Source organism: Polypterus senegalus, chromosome 3 (genome assembly GCF_016835505.1).
Source record: "Polypterus senegalus isolate Bchr_013 chromosome 3, ASM1683550v1, whole genome shotgun sequence".
Taxonomy (NCBI): domain Eukaryota; kingdom Metazoa; phylum Chordata; class Cladistia; order Polypteriformes; family Polypteridae; genus Polypterus; species Polypterus senegalus.
In genome coordinates, this window is record NC_053156.1 from 179,508,599 (window position 1) to 179,528,301 (window position 19,703).

Sequence of the window (19,703 nt, forward strand, 5' to 3'; positions counted from 1 at the left end):
TAGTTCAGGTTTCTGTTATTATTTACCTGCCTCTATACATCATGCATTATGTAGGCCTGCGCTGAGGCTGGCTTGCATTGTTTGCTAATGCTGTACTTTTACTAGTTCATATTACATCTTATACAGTATAGTCCTAATAGTAGAATTACTGTATATATATTACTAATGTACAAACCACTTGGTATTTATTTAACATTTTAAAGTTTCTTCAGAAAAACATTAAGTTATACATCTCTCTATTATACAAAAAAATCCTGTGGAATGAATGACTAGGAGACGATACGTGATCTTCATGTTAAGATCACGAAAGACAAATAAAAAAACTGTGAGACGAAAGAGAATGGGCAAAAAAAAATCAGTAGTGTAAAGGGAAGCAGCACACACAGATACAGGTGTCTCAGTGCATATAAAGCGTATAAAAGACAATACGTTATAAATGAAACATCGACGAATAAAAGCATTAGCGCAAAAAAAAGGAAATCATCAGGACCAGGTGTAATTGGAAAAATAGCAAGACAAAGCGAGGTCAGAAATAAAAGGAAAAGAGCAGAAAAAGTCTTTTCGCATTTGCAAGATTCAATGCACAAATTGTTGATTTACACAATAATGGAATATACGCTATGAGAATCTGTGGACCTGCAACAACAGTTAAAGCAACGACAAGTTTAATTTCAAAGAAAACAGAATTTGGTCAGGTGTATATTTATGATCACGGAAAAGCGAACACAACGCGAGCAGCAGAGACACAAAGTAGCAAAAAGGACAGTGGCTGTACAGGCTTTAAAAAGATTTAAGGGCAGTGCAATAGCAGCCCCCCCGCCAGACAACGCGAGCAGCATTATACATCCTGGAAGAAAGAATTTAACCATGCCCGTGACCAGAAATAAAGGACAAGTATTGTTTTTACAACGTCATGCGAGACCAGGCAGTGAGCCATCATTTAAAACAAGTCCACAGACATCTAACCTAGCAGTTGCTGGATTGCATGTGGCAGACAAGCATCATGTGCCCCCAGCTCTTAAAACGACATGTGACAAGCAGAAGATGCAGCTTGCATGCAGCAAAAAGACAGCAAGTGATCAAAAGGGATATCCTTAGCGTGCGCTCAGCTGTTGACCCCCCCACCCCCAATACAACACGAGCAGCATTATATGTCTGGCAAGAAAGAGATGTAACCACGCCCGGGGCTGGAAATAAAGGACAAGTATTGTTTTTACAAATGTTTTTAAAGTAAAAGTGAAAATAATGCATATGTAACAATTCCCAAGAAAATAACAATCTCTTTAAATTGTATATTGCCTGCCTAAGGTAAAGTCATCCCTGATGGAGGATCGCAGGAGTCGTGGGAAAGAAGGGGCCTTTCATTGGATTAGTGCTATTTCAGATGTGGCATGGCAAAATGAGGGAGGCAGCTTGATGAATGAGGTCTCCAGGACTTAAAAGAATTCCAAATCATATTATCATCTAATGTGAAATTCTACTCTGTACTTCTAGAATTTAAATTTTTATACTGTATTGAGGATTTATTCTGTTCTATGTATTGTATTGTATTGTATTGTATTGACCTCCTTCTTTTTGACACCCACTGCACGCCCAACCTACCTGGAAAAGGGTCTCTCTTTGAACTGCCTTTCCCAAGGTTTCTTCGATTTTTTTCCCTAAAAGGGTTTTTTTTGGGGAGATTTTTCTGGTCTTATTAGAGGGTCAAGGCTGGGGGCTGATAGGAGGCAGGGCCTGTTAAAGCCCATTGTGCCAATTTTTGTGTGATTTTGGGCTATACAAAAAATAAATTGTAGTGTATTGTATATCCGGTAAACCAAACACCGGGGTGGGCGAGCCCCCTAGTTATAATAAAATAAAAGTGTTCACCCTAGGGCCACTCATATCACAATGTGCAATTTACATTCTACTGGCACTGTTCTGTCCAGACAAACCATCTTTAAGCGCATTTGACACATTTTAGTAGTCAGTCACTGTAGCATTTACATTTAATTCTGCATTTCTGTATGGAAGTTCCATTTCATTTAGACACTGTTTACTGCTTCTAGTGTATATACTGTATATATTGCATGGCAACAGTAGAATATATTGAATTTTATATACTGTATATTAAAAAAAATATAGAGGACTCAAATGAAAGCAAAGAATCTCAAAAAAGAGAAAAGGAAAGGTTAGATGATCATAGTCTGCCTTCAAAAATTTATTAAAAAGGTACTGGAACCAAATCCTGTCTTCAGAAAATGATTGAGATGGGTTCTCCCTGATACAGGGAGCATGCTGTTATTGTAATATTCAAATAATATCATAAATTAATCTGCTCAAGACCCATGCCAAGGAGCAGACACACATAAGAAACATATAAGCAAGGACGTTTTTTCATTAATGCAGCATACATGACATTGGCCATGTTAAGTAACTCAGCACTGAAAGTTATTATTATTACTTTTTTTTTAAATTTTATTAATCATTCCATACAAATCGATCAATTTTTACAAAAAATAGGATCGAAAACAAGTTATTATTACTTTTTATTTGGCTGCCATTAACATAACTTTCTCTGTCTTTTTTTGTAGGTTTTGAGCTATACTAAATTCAGTTTTACATTCATTTCATACTTTGATTTTGCTTCATTATTTATACAGTAGTTGTTATTTATTATGGTTTTTTTTTTTTACCATGATGGCCCCAAACCCAAGACATAGTAATCCATCCATCCATTTTCCAACCCGCTGAATCTGAACACAGGGTCACGGGGGTCTGCTGGAGCCAATCCCAGCCAACACAGGGCAGGGTGCCAACCCACCACAGGAAACACACAAACACTAGGGCCAATTTAGAATCGCCAATCCACCTAACCTGCATGTCTTTGGACTGTGGGAGGAAACTGGAGCGCACGGAGGAAACCCACGCAGGCACAGGGAGAACATGCAAACTCCACGCAGGGAGGACCCGGGAAGCGAACCTGGGTCTCCTAACTGCGAGGCAGCAGTGCTACCACTGTGCCACCGTACCGCCCCAGACATAGTAATACCCAGCACAATTTCAAGTTCAAATGAAGACGATTTATTCAAACAACCACACTGCTTCATGATCCTCCAGTAATGAGCCACAGTAACAATACAAATAATTTCAACCAAATCCTTATTTTCCTGATCCATCTAGAACTGACCTGCAATTTCTTAGTCAGCAATTACTCTTTGCACATAGTAAACAAAGTTATTTTGATTTTGATATACTTTATTAATCCCATAGGGGAAATTTTCTTTTCGCATGACCTTTGGAGGTCAGATCACAGGGTCAGCCATTGTATAGCACCCCTAGAGCAGTTTTCAGGTTAAGGCCTTCTTCAAGGGGCCAATGGACTAGGATCACTTCTGGCACTAATGGGATTTAAACCAGAAATAGTTGAATCATCTATAGTTCCAGTGTCTGGAACCATAGCTTCCAGATACTTGGGCAGATCCTTAGCCTCAGAGCCACCACCATTGAGGTGACATAAGCTCAACAATTACATAAAATCTTAAGTCACAAAAAGTACTGTTGTTGTCGGTTATGTCAATTACTAAAAGATACAAACACAGCACTTTATTTTTAGTATGCTTTTTTGAACTTGGAACTGGGATCATCTGTTCTATGGGGATGTACCCCATGACGGCTTGGTGTACCTATGAATCTGGCTCTAAACTCAAAGATTAACAGAAACAAATATGATAATATAAAAACCATAAACATTAAAAAATCTGTGATATAATCAGTTAAGAAAAATAAATTAGGGAGTAAACTGATTAAGAACAGTGCCAGAAATCCAACACAATTCTAAAACCCATATGCTTCAATTCTATTAACTATAACATTAATAACAGTACTTGAATCTAAATTTGACATATAATAAAGACATTTAGATTGCACATATTTCTTAGTCAATGCTTTTACCTGCAAATTTTGTAATGCTTTACATTTGTTTCAGAGAGGTGGATTCCAACCTTAACTTGAATTTGAAATTTCCTAAGGTAAGTGATCTCCAAACATATTAAAAATTTCTAATGTGAACAGCACAACTTGTTGATTCTTATTTACACACAACTAACGAAATATTTATTCATTTTTATTTAAATAATAAAACACAACAAAATACAACCCAAACCAAAAAAATAGCAAGTACAATAATATGTTGTTGTAAATTCATTCTGTAAAACAGCACACAGCACTCAACCTCCCTGATTCTGAGAGTTATGCAACAAGAGAACCCCTTCTATACTGATTCTTCATAAATGATAAAACAGCAAAACAAATATAAAATGTTCCTCCAGTGCTACCTTTAACATTATATTCTTGCTTAACAAAATAATATTTTAAGACATCATCATAAAGAAAACTTGATTTTAGATCACTTTTGCACCAGGTTATAGAGGGTGATAAGCAAAATAACCCTCTGTGCAAGTAGTGTGGTACAGGATATTACAATTGATTATTTCATAGCACAACGTTATCATATCCTATCTTATATAACTGTAAATATTGCTCTTACAGCACTGAGTGTAATTTGAGATCCAAGGCAGAGAGAAATATAAAAAACTATGGAAGAACTTTTGAGTGCAGAATGAATATTTCCTAGGTCTATTGCCATGTGTACTTGATGACTCACAGCTTGAATGTTGCCTTGGGTATATTTTAGACAATTTTGTGGAGATGTACTGTATATGAAGAATTTTCTGAAATTTTAATCTAAAGATCCCCTAAGATTTTTGTTGATATACACTGAAGATGTTGTCTGGATCTTTGTCCAAACTAGCCATGATCATTTCAGGGACAGATATACAGTATAGTAGATGAAAGATTACAGAAGCTGGGCTGATTGCTTCTGATGAAGTTGCTAATTTGTAGAAGAAATAATGTGTTACTTAGAGATTAAATGTGGAGCATGATTGTTCAAAGGGTATACATTCATTATCAATATAGTGATCTCTATAATTATATAATAAAAACAATAACTTAAATAAGCCATTATCATATGTAAAGCAGACTTCTGGTAAATTGATGGTTCTTGACTGGAGTACAGATTAAAGCATGTAGGCAGGATTTTGAATAAACTTTTCTTTTCATAGCTAACCAAGTTATGTGTAGTTTCATGGACATCTGCCAATTTTTCATGTTTTATTATACAAATATCTCTAGCCCAATAATAGTAGTAGTGCCATGCTGCGTTCAGCTTAAGAGCCATCTGTTCAATGCGTAAGCATTTTGAATTGTCAATAAATGATGTATGTTTCACATAAAAATAAAATGCAGCCTAGAATGGCATTAGAGCTGATTACTATAATTCCCTTTAGCTGCATTTCAAATTTAATCTTTTGACTAAAACCGAAACAAAGCTATTTATCCTTAAGTTGTATCATCATCATTATAAATGAAGGTCAGTAAGTTTTATATACACAAAGAGGAAGTTTGGAATGCTATTAAAGAAGTTTTGTTATGTGTTACATGTCTCTTTGTCTCCCAAATGGAAGCAAAGATTGCTTGCAATGCCAGGAGGACAGCCTTACTCCCAGCCTGGAGAAGTTCACCCTGGATACCACTGATCCATGCAGCCCTACCCCAGGAGCTGGTTCACTACCTGTGCAATCTCAGTGAGATTGGGTGGTTCACAGCTAATTGGAGGATCAGCCTCAAGAACCATGGACCCAGAGATATCCAACGCCCTAGCCGGAGGATCAGCTTTGAACAACTGCTCAAAGTAGCCAGCCCAGTGGGTCACAACTGCAGTGTCATCCGTAAGGACCGCTCCATCAGTTGCCCTGACTGCGACTCTCCGAGGAACAGATTCAGATTCTGTTCTGTTCCTCGGAATGAGAAGTTAAGAACAAAAACAAGAAAATGAATATTCTATACCACCAGGCTCCTAATATGTAGTTCCATTGCACTGGATCCATACTCCATCCCTGAAAATAGTGAGAACTTTATATTCATTGGAAATCATTTGATCTTGAAGATTGATGTAGGGAAGGAAATACATCTGTCTCATAAAAGTACACTTTTTGAGATGATACATGTGTCTTTAATCCACATAAGTTTATATTTATTTGTTTATATCTCATTTACACACCTTACATTTAATCCTTATAGTTTAACAGCTAATCACTCTAGATGCAAATTACAGTATGCATATAAAACATGAAATAAATATTATAATTACTGTATTTTGTTAGTAGAGTTTTCAGTTTTTTTCCTTATACAATCACATCATATTATAAAAAATCTAATTTTACATGTTGTAAAAGTTAACTGGTTTATAAATCACATGTAGGTTATTAGATAATTATTGTAACCTGCAACCTATAATCCTCTGGCTCAATATGCTTTCTATTCCTAGTTTCACAGTAGTCTGGTATTAGACACCTTTAGTTCACCGTTACTTACAGGCAAAAACCTCAAATCTCAAAAGGTCAGGGCATCATGGATTGACATCCGGGACACACTATTAATGCATCCTCACTAATCCTTAGTGTGTGTGCTCCCAAATATATGTGTAACCATTAAAAAGTTGGGTTTCCATGGCAGCCTCCAGATGCTTGCATTATTAAAAGGGAAACACAGTCCATTCCAAACCCTTTTTTAGAAGTTGTGTAAATTCTCTATAGTAGCTAGGTGGGGAATTACAGGAATCCTGGCAGACCTCACTGCCTTCATCATTAAATGAGTAACATGGTCCAGTTTTCCCAGCTTGGGTTATGTGCAGTCTCATAAGAAATAAGTGTTCTGATAAACCTGCATTCCTGGGGCCTCATGTATAACGGCGTGCGTAGAACTCGCACTATAACATGGCGTAAGCACAAAAGCCAAAATGTGCTTACGCACAGAAAAATCCAGATGCAGGAATCGCTTTGGGCGAATCTTAGTGCAGATTGCACAGTAGCCTGTAAACCCTTATTGTCACTTTAACATATATTTTTTAATCATAACCAACCAGTGAAAGCTGGTATGTAAAGGGGTATATAGGATATGGAAGTATATCTCCAATATAAAAAAAAATTGCTAAAGTATACCAATGTACCAAATGTTTTAACTATAATTCAATGTATTATATTGGTATCTTTATAGTTGTGCTCTAAAGGATTATATATGTATTCATTATAAATTTAGCAAAACCTCTTGTTTAAAATTTGTATATTTTTTCCTGCTATAGCAAGTTGCAAACAAATCTGAAGTCAGTACCCATGAGAAGCTATTTGCGAAATATTCTCAGGTAATAATAAAGACTTTCTTTTATGTAGCTACTGCATTTTATTTGCCACAATGGATAACAAAGAACTTTTACATTTTTTGTTTGTTGTAATATAATTGGTTATTATTATTATATTTTAATTTAATACATGTTGCATTTTTAATAAAATAAAAATCCAGATTGGAGAACTCACATGAACATAATTTTTTTAGGATAAGTAATAAATAAATTGTAAAATCCTCTGATTTACTCATTTTTACTTTTTGTTTTGCGTTATCTTTTTTTGACTGTGTAGACTAAATGTATATTTCCAGATGTTAACAGTGACATTAATAATTATAATTATTTTGTACCAAAGACAAAAACTGTTGTCTGTGGAAAAAGTGGAATGATCAAGTGGAAAAAGATTTTGCTAACTTACTTTCAACAACAATTACTGTATAGTATATTTAATAAATATAGCTACACACATACACACATACATACATATATATATATATATATATATATATATACATATATATATATATATATATATATATATATATACATACATATATATATATATATATATACATACATATATATATATATATATATATATATATATATATATATATATATATATATATATATATATATACATATATATATATATATACATATATATATATATATATACATACATATATATATATATATACATATATACATACATATATATATATATATACATATATACATATATATATATATATATATATATATATATATATATATATATATATATATATATATATATATATATATATATATATATATATATATACATATATATATATATATATATATATATATATATATATATATATATATATATATATATATATATATATATATATATATATATACATATATATATATATATATATACATATATATATATATATATATATATATATATATATATATATATATATATATATATATATATATATATATACATATATATATATATATATATATATATATATATATATATATATATATATATATATATATATATATATATATATATATATATACATACATATATATATATATATATACATACATATATATATATATACATATATACATACATATATATATATATATACATATATACATACATACATACAAAAGAGTTTACCTATAAAAATACAATTAAAGCGATTAGGCCTTTTCTAAAATTCAGTCATTGTGTTCATAAGTTTCTTATGTACACTTTGAAATCGCTCAAGTTTTTCATTGTCTGACACACCTTTAAAAAAATAAAACAAACAAACAAAAAAAACACATAAGGTATACCACATTTTTTTTACTTTTTTTATTTTATTGATTTTATTGAAATCACACAACATTCCATACAAATAGATCAATTTTACAAGAATAGGATTGACAACAAATCAACCCCCACCCATGAGAAAGGGAGCATGGGCAGCAGAATAAAACTTAAACCTAGTAAAAATAAGTAAACAGATAAATTAATAAGTGAATATAGATAAATGGAGAAGAAAAAGAAAAAAAAAGAAAATGGGGGAGAGAATCTGCTTCCTCAGTGCTTTAAAAGCTTATTCTAAAATGTTATTAATTAGATCCTGCCAGGTTTTAAAAAAATTTCTGCACAGGCCCTCTAAGTGAGAATTTTATTTTTTCCAATTTCAAATAAAATATAACATTAGTTAACCACTGACTTAGAATGGGAGAGTTAGGATTTTTCAAACTGAGCAAGATAAGTCTATGTGTCAATAGTGTAGTAAAGGCAATCACAGTTTGCCTTTAAAAATCCAAAATTAAAAAAAAAATTTTCTCCACTTTAAACCCATCTGGAAGTACACCAAACACAGCTGTTAGTGGATTAAGAGGGATTGTGACACCAAGGCTGTCTAAAAGGCATTTAAAAATGTTGGTCCAGAATGATGTTAATTTGGTGCAGGCCCAAAACATGTGACCCAGTGAGGCTGGAACTTGATTGCAGCGTTCACAGGTTGGATCTTGCCCTGGAAACATTTTGGACAATTTAAAGTGAGACAGATGTGCTTGATATATAATTTTGAGTTGAATAATTGTATGCTTTGCGCATATGGAGCTTGAGTGAATTCTCTGCATTACTACCTTCCACTCCTTTTCTGAGATGTTGAGTGAGAGATCCTTTTCCCACTGTCCTCTTGGATCTTTGAAAGGGAGGGACTGCAAAATGGTTTTATATATTGCATAATTGCTGTCTGAGTCCTTGAAACTGATCAATATATTTTCCAGCATAGAGGGAGGTGGGAGGTGAGGAAAATTGGTCAGGTTCTGTTTAACAAAGTTTCTAATTTGAAGATAGTGAAAGAAATGTGTTGCTGGAAAGTTACATTTGGAATGTAATTGTTCATAGGATGCAAAGACGTTGTCTATGTACAGATCTCTAAGTGATTTAATCCCAAATGTTTTCCAGACATTAAAAACTGCATATGTTTACAAGGGTTGAAAAAGGTGGTTCTCATACAGAGGTGTCACCGGTAAAAGATTCTCTATCTTAAAATGCTTCCTACATTGGTTCCATATTCTAAGTGAGTGAAGCACAATTGGGTTATTAGTATATTGGCAATAATTTGCATTTATTGGGGCACAAAGCAAGGAATATAAAGAGGTACTGCAGGATTTTATTTCTATTGTAGGCCAAGCCTGTATATGTTCATCTATTTGTGTCCAAGTCCAGGTTTTTATAGTATGTATGTTTGCTGCCCAGTAGTAAAATTGAGGTATACCACATGTTTTGAAGTCTAGTTATACAAGTCGTCAAGTGTTTTGGGATTCCCTGTTATTTTTTGCCAATTAAACTCGAAAACCCTCATTTTTAGGCCATATTCTATGCAGGAAATTACACCCTTATAATAAAGTGTAAACCAACAGGTGTCTGCAGAAGAAATTATCATTGCGACTTGAAATTGTACATGCCACAGCAACTGACTCTTCAGGTTTACTCTCTAATTGGATACAAGGGTTCAAAGTTACTCATACTCAAATGTCAGTCCAAAAAGGTTAACAATGACAAATTTCAAGCATAAGTATGCAGAGTATTGTTTTTCAGTGTTTCAGGGTCAATGATTACAAATATGAAGTCATTTTTGATGTCTTCTATTACTACTGAGAATATCTAGACTTTAAACATTTAGATTGAAGCACATTTTAATATTTCAAATGATTGATGCAACCATATTTTGTTTATTATGTACTACTAGCTCATGAAGTAAATCAGTATATAACTTATGAACACCCTGAATTAGGGAAAATCACACTAATTCAGACTTTTTCATTAACCTTACTAATAATATCCGTTTTTTAACTTTTTTTGAGTCTCCATTTTATTTGATGATATTGTGCATATGATGTAGAAAGAGAAGGACATTCTTGCCTGCTTAGCAAAAAACAGGAGTCAGGCATAAATGGTTGGGAAAGTTAGAGGCATGAGAATATTTCTTTGTAGATGAAAACAGAAGGCTGCAAAACAAGATCTCAATTTGTTTTGTGCAGAGTAAAAAAGTTGGCAGTATTTGTTTTTATAACACATTTTTATTACAGAAATAAGAAACCTCAATTCTATTTGTGTCATGTTATACCATTTATATTGCCATAGGTTGTATTTTAACATTTGCTATTGAAAATAATATTTTTTGGTGTTTGCAAAGAGCTGTATACACTTTTCTTGAATGAAATTCCTGTCAGAGTGACTTGTGCATGGCATGTTGTTAACATATTATTACAACACAATTTTAGGCTTTTCATCTTGTTACTCGTTCATTGTGAATGCAACTCTAAAAGTGAAAAATTCGGACTTCTTAGTCACTATGTTAATATTTTTGAAATTAGAAAGTTTGCAAAAAGTATAGTTAAATATATTCTTTGAACTTATACAGTTACATACATGTTCACTCAGATACTAAAGAACCTCTATGGAATTACTGCACTAAACATATTTTGATTATTTAGAAAAGGTTAAAAATCATTAACCAAATGTTATAACACATAAGTAAAATTAACATTTAAATGTAATTTTTAAGGATGAAGAAATAGATGCAGTTCATTTACAGTCCCTGCTTAATGATGTATTCCTCAAAGGTAAGATTTATTTTATGAACTAGTGCTACCAAGAAGCTATCTTTGAAAACTCAAGAGGGAACAGAAAACATTTTGGTATTGCTGCATACATTAATCAAGAATTAAATATATTTTTCAAGAAATTAAATTATTGTCAGGTGGCAGTCAGTACAAGTACAAGTATACAGGATACCACAAGGAAACATAAGTTTTTCAGATCCACAAATCATATGTAGACAGCATCATAAAACTTCCATAACCATAACCCTTCAAATATCTGTGACTTGGTCTAAACATATCAACACCTTGGTGAAGAAGGCACAACAACATCTTTACCTCCTCAGAATCCTTAGGGATTTCAGGCCGTCTTCCGAATTACTAAAGAACTTCTACACATTCACTATCGACAGTATTCTGACAGAAGATATTATTGCTTGGTTTGGAAAAAGCACACAGCCTGACTGCAGTGCATCACTAGGTGTACACTCCCTAATTTACACTAAATGATGGTGGACCAGGGCAAAAATAATTATCAGTGATGCCAGAAATCTCAACAACAACCTCTTTTTTGTGCTCCCAGTTCAATCAGACTGAGGAGAAGCTTTTTTTCTAGAGTCCATCTGCATTTTAATTAAGGAAAGTTTCTAGAACTACATGATGCCCTATTGTTAACCCTCTTACATTTGGTTATTTAAGTTATGAAGTTATTTATTTAATTATTCATTATTTATCAAATAGTTTATATTTTTGTTAATATCTTTTATTAATACTTAAAGTTATTTAATACTGTTATTGTCCTTTAAATGCACAGTAATTGGAGATTAGCAACTACATATTGTACTGTATGTTTAATTTGTAACAAATGCAATTTGATTAGATTTGAGCATTTATTTATAAATGCCTTCACCAAAATACCAATTCATTGTTTTGAAAAAAATAACATGGTGTCAAATTTAGCTGACTTTAAAAAACTGGTGAACCACTACCTTAAAATAACAATAAACCACTAAGAATACGAACTGAGAATACATCAAGGATTAGGAAATGTGAAATATTGAATAACTCCTTTTAATTATACCAAAATTAGCTATGAGAATCTAGTGGACAAATCAAGCACAACAAACAGCTGGTAATAAACTAAACATAAAATGTAAAAGAACATAGAATGCCTCATAACACAATAATGCGCTGAACAAAACATTAATGTGCTGGATGTTAACTTATTTCAAGCGAACAAATATGGTGTGGTATATTAAATTTTTATATCTTTTTCAGGGAAAACTTCAACAGGTGGTTTCAGTTTTGATACTTGTAAAAGTATGATAGCTGTTATGGATGTATCCTTCACTGAATACTCAAATACAATATGTGATATTTTTTGTAATTTTATTTTTTTTAATTTTGTATTGGTTTCAATTCATCATTTAACAAAATAATATGAAATTACTTTTTGACCTAAAAATAGAATCAATAAATGTAGTATTATTGCAAATACAGAATCAAATTAAACCCTCCATTATTTTATGACAGGTATATCTGCATATTTCTGCTCCTTGGGAGCAAGTATCACCCAACACCACTAATCCCCCACCTCCACCTCCTCTCTCTCTCTCTCTCTCTATCCTTGCAAGTGTTTTTTTTGCTCTAATCACTAATCCATATTTAGTGTTGCCTCTGATTCACCTTACAACATGAGTCTCTTTTCTGCAAGCCCCAGAACTACTTCTGGATTGAAAGGTAGCCCTACCTGTGCTATAGGCAGACAGGACTAAGATACTGGCGTCTCCATACCATTGAGCCCTCAGTAGCCCTTAAACAAATGGGTCTTTCTGGCAGCTATTTCTTTGCTATCTTTTCTTGTAAAGTAGTAGCATAGTTCCATCCATACATCCATCTTCCACCCCGCTGAATCCGAACACTGGGTCACGGGAGTCTGCTGGAGCCTATCCAAGCCAACACAGAGCACAAGGCAGGAACCAATCCTGGGCAGGGTGCCAACCCACCACAGTAGCATAGTTCCATTCCATTAAATTAGCTAATGTGTGTTGCTTTCTAGTGATTAGGCAGGAGGAGAATTGACCTTCAACCAGTCCTTTATGACCATTTATTTAAATTGGAAACCTGACTCCTAAGCTTTCCAATGTACTGTAGTTGCCACATGCTAACCTTTAGAGTTTGTGGCTAATGCTATGAGCCAACTATCAACACCCCTAACACAACCACCAAAGCATCTCTCCATGCTCCATCCAAGCTATTCCTTGCTTGACAAGGTTTATTGCCTCTTTTTGGTAACTGCTTCTCCACACTGAAATACCTAATTGCTATATCCCTGTCCCTAACAGTGAAGATCCATCTATTGACTGGAGATTTCCACTGGTATGTGAATGGGATATGGCTCTCATATGAGGTTATGTGGGCACAGGGGTGGAGCAATACCCAGTGATTATGAACCTAAAGTCACTCTTAAAAATATCGAAGCCCCCACATAGCTCTCCCATTTCTATACAAAAAAAAAAAATTCTCAGACTATTTCATCCCCACATATACACCAATGGCCACCTCTGTCAAAACCTTCAAGCTCTGTCCCAAAGAATATCTTCAAAGAGGAACCTCAATCTAATGATTTAAGGACCAATAATGAAGTCTATGATTAATTTGTTTATTAAGCTTTTATATTCTTTCTTCCAGTTTTTCAGCTCAATTAAAGCATAAATCCTTAACTACAATTTCAGCATAGTAGTACTGGTAGATTAAATTTGTATGAATTTAAATGTCTGTGGAAGCGACTCATCATATTACAAGTAAGTAGCATTGATCATGTGAGCCTTTTGTAACTTTTACTAATTTTTAGATGCTGCTTTACAGTAAAATAATTTTCTTGTCATTATTTCTGCAGAATATCTTCAATGAAAAAGACATAACCCTTACTGGGTTTCTGTCTTTGTCTGAACTGCGGCATGCAATCCAGAGTACAGGTAACATAATATGAAATGATGGTTTAAAATAAACACAATACACTTCGACCTGATAATCTAGTAATTAAACTAAATTATTTCACACAAGGATTATTAAAAATTTGATAGCTGCTGGGATTGCTGTAGGAATGCTACCATAACCTTAGACAAGGAATCACTCTATATTTATGCAATATGTTCAAGAGTAACTTAACAGAACTGATTATTTTAAAGATAAGAACCCATCAATCAAAACATAATAAGAATGAGAGGTTTTTGCTCATTATTCTGTACCATAAGTGTTAGTTAAGTTAATCAAAAATATATAAACAGTTTTGCAAGTCAAAAGAGAAATTTTGAAGTTTTAAATCTTACGTGCAGCCTACAGAGTGATTAAAACTTAAAAATTTAATAGTCAATGTTATCATCCTTTTGCTATATTTTAGATTAAATAGAGATAGGAAAGAGGTCAAGCTGAACTGCCTATCATATATGTAATCATACATAAATAAATACAAATGACAGAATTATCTTATTGTTGTCCTCTTTTCATTGTCCTAAATAGCAAGAACTATTTTCTGTAATGTTTTTAAACTGTAAAAAGAAAAATTGTAAAAATGATTTAAAAGACCAAAATCAAAGATTTTGATCATTCCTATTGGGTTTTAATAGGAGGCCAAAAGAATGCTCCACCCAATGATACCTTTTTATGTGCCACTTACCCCATGTGTTTCATGGTGACGACTAAGCAAAAATTCTTAATCTCAGTGTTAGCTAGGCATGTGTTCACAATGTGCAAAAATGCATACAATTTTTGTAAATATTGTTAAATAAATGTTTCTAGAGAAATCAGTACCAGGCATAAACAGGAAATGCAGTTTACATGGGATTGACCTTTTGAAATGAAGAGCTCTTCCCCGCTTTTTTTTTTCCTTGTGGACATTTTTGATATTATTTGCTGCGGTCAGTGTCGGTCAGCAGATAGACTCTAATTCTATTGTAAAGTTTATCTCTGTTCTCCATAAGGCCATGAAATTATTTTTTTTTTCTTGGTAACCACTACAAGACACATGGGGTAACATATTAAAATATATATATATCATTTTTGGTGGAGTATTCCTTTAATTCCTGGCTGCATTTAGTCTGCATTAGTCTGTATTAGTCTGTATTGGTGAATTTACTCTGAGTGAATGCACTAGTATTTTATTTTTATACTTATTCTTAACTGCAGTCTTTTTGTATTTAAGAGGCTTGGGCACAGTTAACAAAGAATATGCAGCTGTTCTGCTGCAATGATTCATTGAAATTTAACCCAGAATTTAAAAATTATTTAGACAGAGCATAACAGGCACATCAAAAAGACTAATAAAAGTTCTATAAAGTAACATTCTTAAATAAAACTCAGGCCAAATATATGATAAAAAACATCATACTGTCAGCTTTTTCAGTATCCCCAGTATGATTCCAAAACTGAGAAACACAAATTATAATTAATGATTTAAATTAGGCAAAATAAATAGCCTATAATTAGAAGACTGGCCACAATGAAAACCTTCACTCACACACTTTTGTTTTCAACATGTGCCGCATGTCACCAATCCACTGTTTTGATCAGTTAACTAAGACAAAAATAATTGCAGTTTTTTTTTTTTTAAATATAAAAAGAGCTCACCCTCAAAGGTAGAACTCAAAATTATGAGAAATTATTTGTGTCTGAATGGTCCTTCCAAATAGTGACATTTGTGGATAAAGTATGTTATTATCAATGTCAATATATACTGCTCACAAAAATTAAAGGAACACTTAAAAAGAAACACATTAGATACATCAGATCTCAATATGAAGTTGGATATCTATACAAATAACGACAGGGCAATGTCTTAGGAACAAAAGGATGCCAAGTCTTTTAATGGAAATAAAAGTTTTCTGCCTACAGAGGGCTCAATTGTGTAGACACCCTAAAATCAGAGGGAAATGAAGATGTGGCAGGCTAGTCAATTTTTTCAAAAACTTAATTTCTGCTACTCAAAATGCTTTTCAGTATCTTGTGTGGCCCCCCCAAGCTTGTATGCATGCTTGATAACGTCGGGCATGCTCCTAATGAGACGACGGATGGTGTCTTGTGGCATTTCCTCCCAGATCTGTATGAGGGCATCCCTGAGCTGTTGTACAGTCTGAGGAGCAACCTGGCGCCTAATGGACCGAAACATAATGTCCCACAGATGTTCTATTGGGTTTAAGTCAGGGGATCGTGAAGGCCATTCAATTGTTTCAATTCCTTCATCCTCCAGGTACTGCCTGCATACTCTTGCCACATGAGGCCGGGCATTGTCGTGCATTAGGAGGAAACCAGGACCTACTGCACCAGCGTAGGGTCTGACAATGGGTTCAAGGATTTCATCTCGATACCTTATGGCAGTCAGAGCACCATTTCCTACGCAGTAGATGTCTGTGCGTCCCTCCATGGATATGCCTCCCCAGACCATCACTGACCCACCACCAAACCTGTCATGTTGAACGACGTTGCAGGCAGCATATCGTTCTCCTTGTCTTCTCCAGACTCTTTCACGTCTATCACAGCTGCTCAGGGTGAACCTGCTCTCGTCTGTAAAAGTACAGGGCCAGTGGCGGACTTGCCAATTCTGGTGTTCTTGAGCAAATGCCAGTCGAGCTCCATGGTGCTGGGCAGTGAGCACAGGGCCCACTACAGGACGTCGGGCCCTCAGGCCATCTTCATGAAGTCTGTTCCTGATTGTTTGGGTAGAGACATTCACACCAGTGGCCCTCTGGAGGTCATTCTGTAGGGCACGAGCAGTGCTCAGCCTGTTCCGCCTTGCACAAAGGAGCAGGTATCGGTCCTGCTGATGGGTTGAGGACCTTCTACGGCCCTGTCCAGCTCTCCGAGAATAACAGCCAGTCTCCTGAAATCTCCTCCATGTTCTGGAGATTGTGCTGGGAGACACATTAAACCTTCTTGCTGCAGCACGTGTGGATGTGCTATCCTGGAGAAGTTGGACAACCTGTGCAACTTCTGTAGGGTTAAGGAATCACCTCATACTGCCAGTAGAGATAATTACTCAAGCCAAAACTAGCACGAGTAGAATACCAGCAAAAAAAGATCAAGAGGGAGAAACTTGAAATGACCTCCACATGTAAAACCAGTCCTGTTTTGAGGGTTTTCTAATTGTTGCCACTTTAGTGCACCTGTCGTTAAGTCCATGAACACCAATACAGCTGAAAGTGATTAACAATGACCTCAGCTGCTTAACCAACCAGAAAATTATCAGACAGGTTTAATTGATTTCATGCCAGGCCCAATAAAAAAAGTGTTCCTTTAATTTTTGTGAGCAGTGTATATCAATATATCAATCATCAGTCCTAAAAGATTTGTACAATAGTTAACCTACACTTTGTGAGCAAAACACAAACAAAAATTGAAAACTCAAATAATTTTATATTCTCAACAACCTTGTTAAAATCATTCCACATCCATACTTTTTCTTCGGCCACTTCCACAGATGTTGCCTTCTTAGTTTGCAGAGACCTCTCTAAAAAGTCAGGGACACTCACACTAACTATATGAAAGATATATCTTATCACCGAGACCACTATAGATTCAAGATATGCCCTAATGACATGATCCAACCTGTTTATGAACATGGTATCTTATGGTAAATCTTAAAGTAGATTCAAGATGCGTAGAAAACTAACAACAGGAATTTAAAAATTAAATGCTAAATAGGTGAGGAATGTTATCATAAGAACATATATGTATTAATTTTCCTCAAATTATGGGACTGCTTTTGTAAAATTGTGTTTTTAGTAGTTTTATTTTTCTAATATCTGATATTTTTTTGCATAGCTCCCTACAAATGTACCTAGTATTGAGGTGTTGAACAAAGCTATTTTAGACTCTGATAGCACAGAAATTCATTCAGTTGGATTTTGCTGATCACATATAATGTATCATTTCCTAATAATAGTTTAATTTGCTATGCTACCTTCTGATATTCTCACTAAAAGTATGTTCGTCCATTTAGGGATCAAAATAAGCAACGAACTACTAATCCTCATTTCCTTAAGATATGGAAATCCAGATGACAAGATTGCATTGGGAAACTTTATTTCCCTTATGCTTCGTCTAGAGTGCATGGCTGGTAAGTTTGACAAAAAGAAAAAAAAATGTTATTCTATACAAAAGAATATTTTTCCTCTGTCGTGAAAAAATCTTGGTTTGGAGTTATTAGCAACCCTTTTATAATTTGACAATAGAATATATGATTAAATTTTTTTTTAATCCACCCATAAAACTTTTTAGGTATTGTTAAAAAAATCATGAAAGAAATTATCAGTTTAGTGTTAATCTTTAGTTTTGCACATTCTACTTCATCTTCATATTTTAAAGTCTCATGACAATCAAATTACAAATAGTTTTTCCTTATTTTTTTGACATAAAGAATGTAATAATTCTTTAGTATTATTCAAAAATACCTGTACTTTGCAATCTCTATAATGTACTGTATAACAAAATAGTTAATATTAACATTTATATTCATGCAGTTTCTTCTGTGTATTTGCTATTGTTTCAAAGGATTTTATAAAACAAAACAAACAACAAAACCACGGAGAGTGTGAACACTAGTAAAAAACTAAACCCGCTGATGTGCTTTTTAATTATTTGAAATGTATTTGTTTTATCTTATCAGCTAAAATTACCTGACATTGTGAACATAACTAGGTGCTAGAATAGTGTTTTTAAATATTCATCATCCATACGGTTGTTTTGTTAAATAACAGTTATGAAAGCTTTGCAGTTACTGTGTTATGTTTAAGTGACATAATGTATAATGTACATAACTCCAGAGATAATTGTGGTCTTTAATTAATTCGTACACTCGCATACATTTAATTGTGCATTTGTCTCTAAGCATCTGTTTGATATTACTTTGGTTTATTGTATTAAATGAAGGTAACTGTATTTTTACATTTACAGTTCGTGCATTTATTTATGTATTTATTTTTTTGCAACATGGCTGAAACTCGCCTACTGCTCCACATGGGTTTCAACCAGCACTGATAGACATAGTAATTGCAATTAAGCCAGCCAAAAGCTATCCCTATATTTAAAGATGAAAGTGCAGCAGTAAAATCAAAATTAGGTGCAGACTCAATAATAACAATCAATCTGCGTAAATTATCTGGGAACATTTGAGATTAAATGGTTCGAGTTAACTACCTCATGAATAACCTTTTTCAAGATGAATAACTAAAATGTTAGCTGATAATGTAAAGTCTGTCTGGGGTCTATAATTCTAACATAATATGGAGTCCTTGCAGAATTTAAATAATAATGTAATTACTGCCATTTTCAACGTAGGCCAAAACTATAAGTTCAAACAGAA

At 33.7% G+C, this 19,703-nt stretch overlaps 1 protein-coding gene across 1 annotated transcript in view; it reads left to right on the plus strand.

Annotated features, from left to right (window-relative positions):
• Positions 1–19,703, plus strand: part of LOC120525719 (calpain-1 catalytic subunit-like) — a 119,952-nt gene that overhangs the window by 90,523 nt on the left and 9,726 nt on the right. The window contains exons 14-20 of the mRNA XM_039748256.1: positions 3,968–4,010; positions 7,184–7,243; positions 11,311–11,368; positions 12,623–12,684; positions 14,080–14,148; positions 14,244–14,322; positions 18,342–18,458. Of these exons, the coding sequence (XP_039604190.1) occupies positions 3,968–4,010; positions 7,184–7,243; positions 11,311–11,368; positions 12,623–12,684; positions 14,080–14,148; positions 14,244–14,322; positions 18,342–18,458 (488 nt within the window). The remainder of the gene's footprint in view (positions 1–3,967; positions 4,011–7,183; positions 7,244–11,310; positions 11,369–12,622; positions 12,685–14,079; positions 14,149–14,243; positions 14,323–18,341; positions 18,459–19,703) is intronic.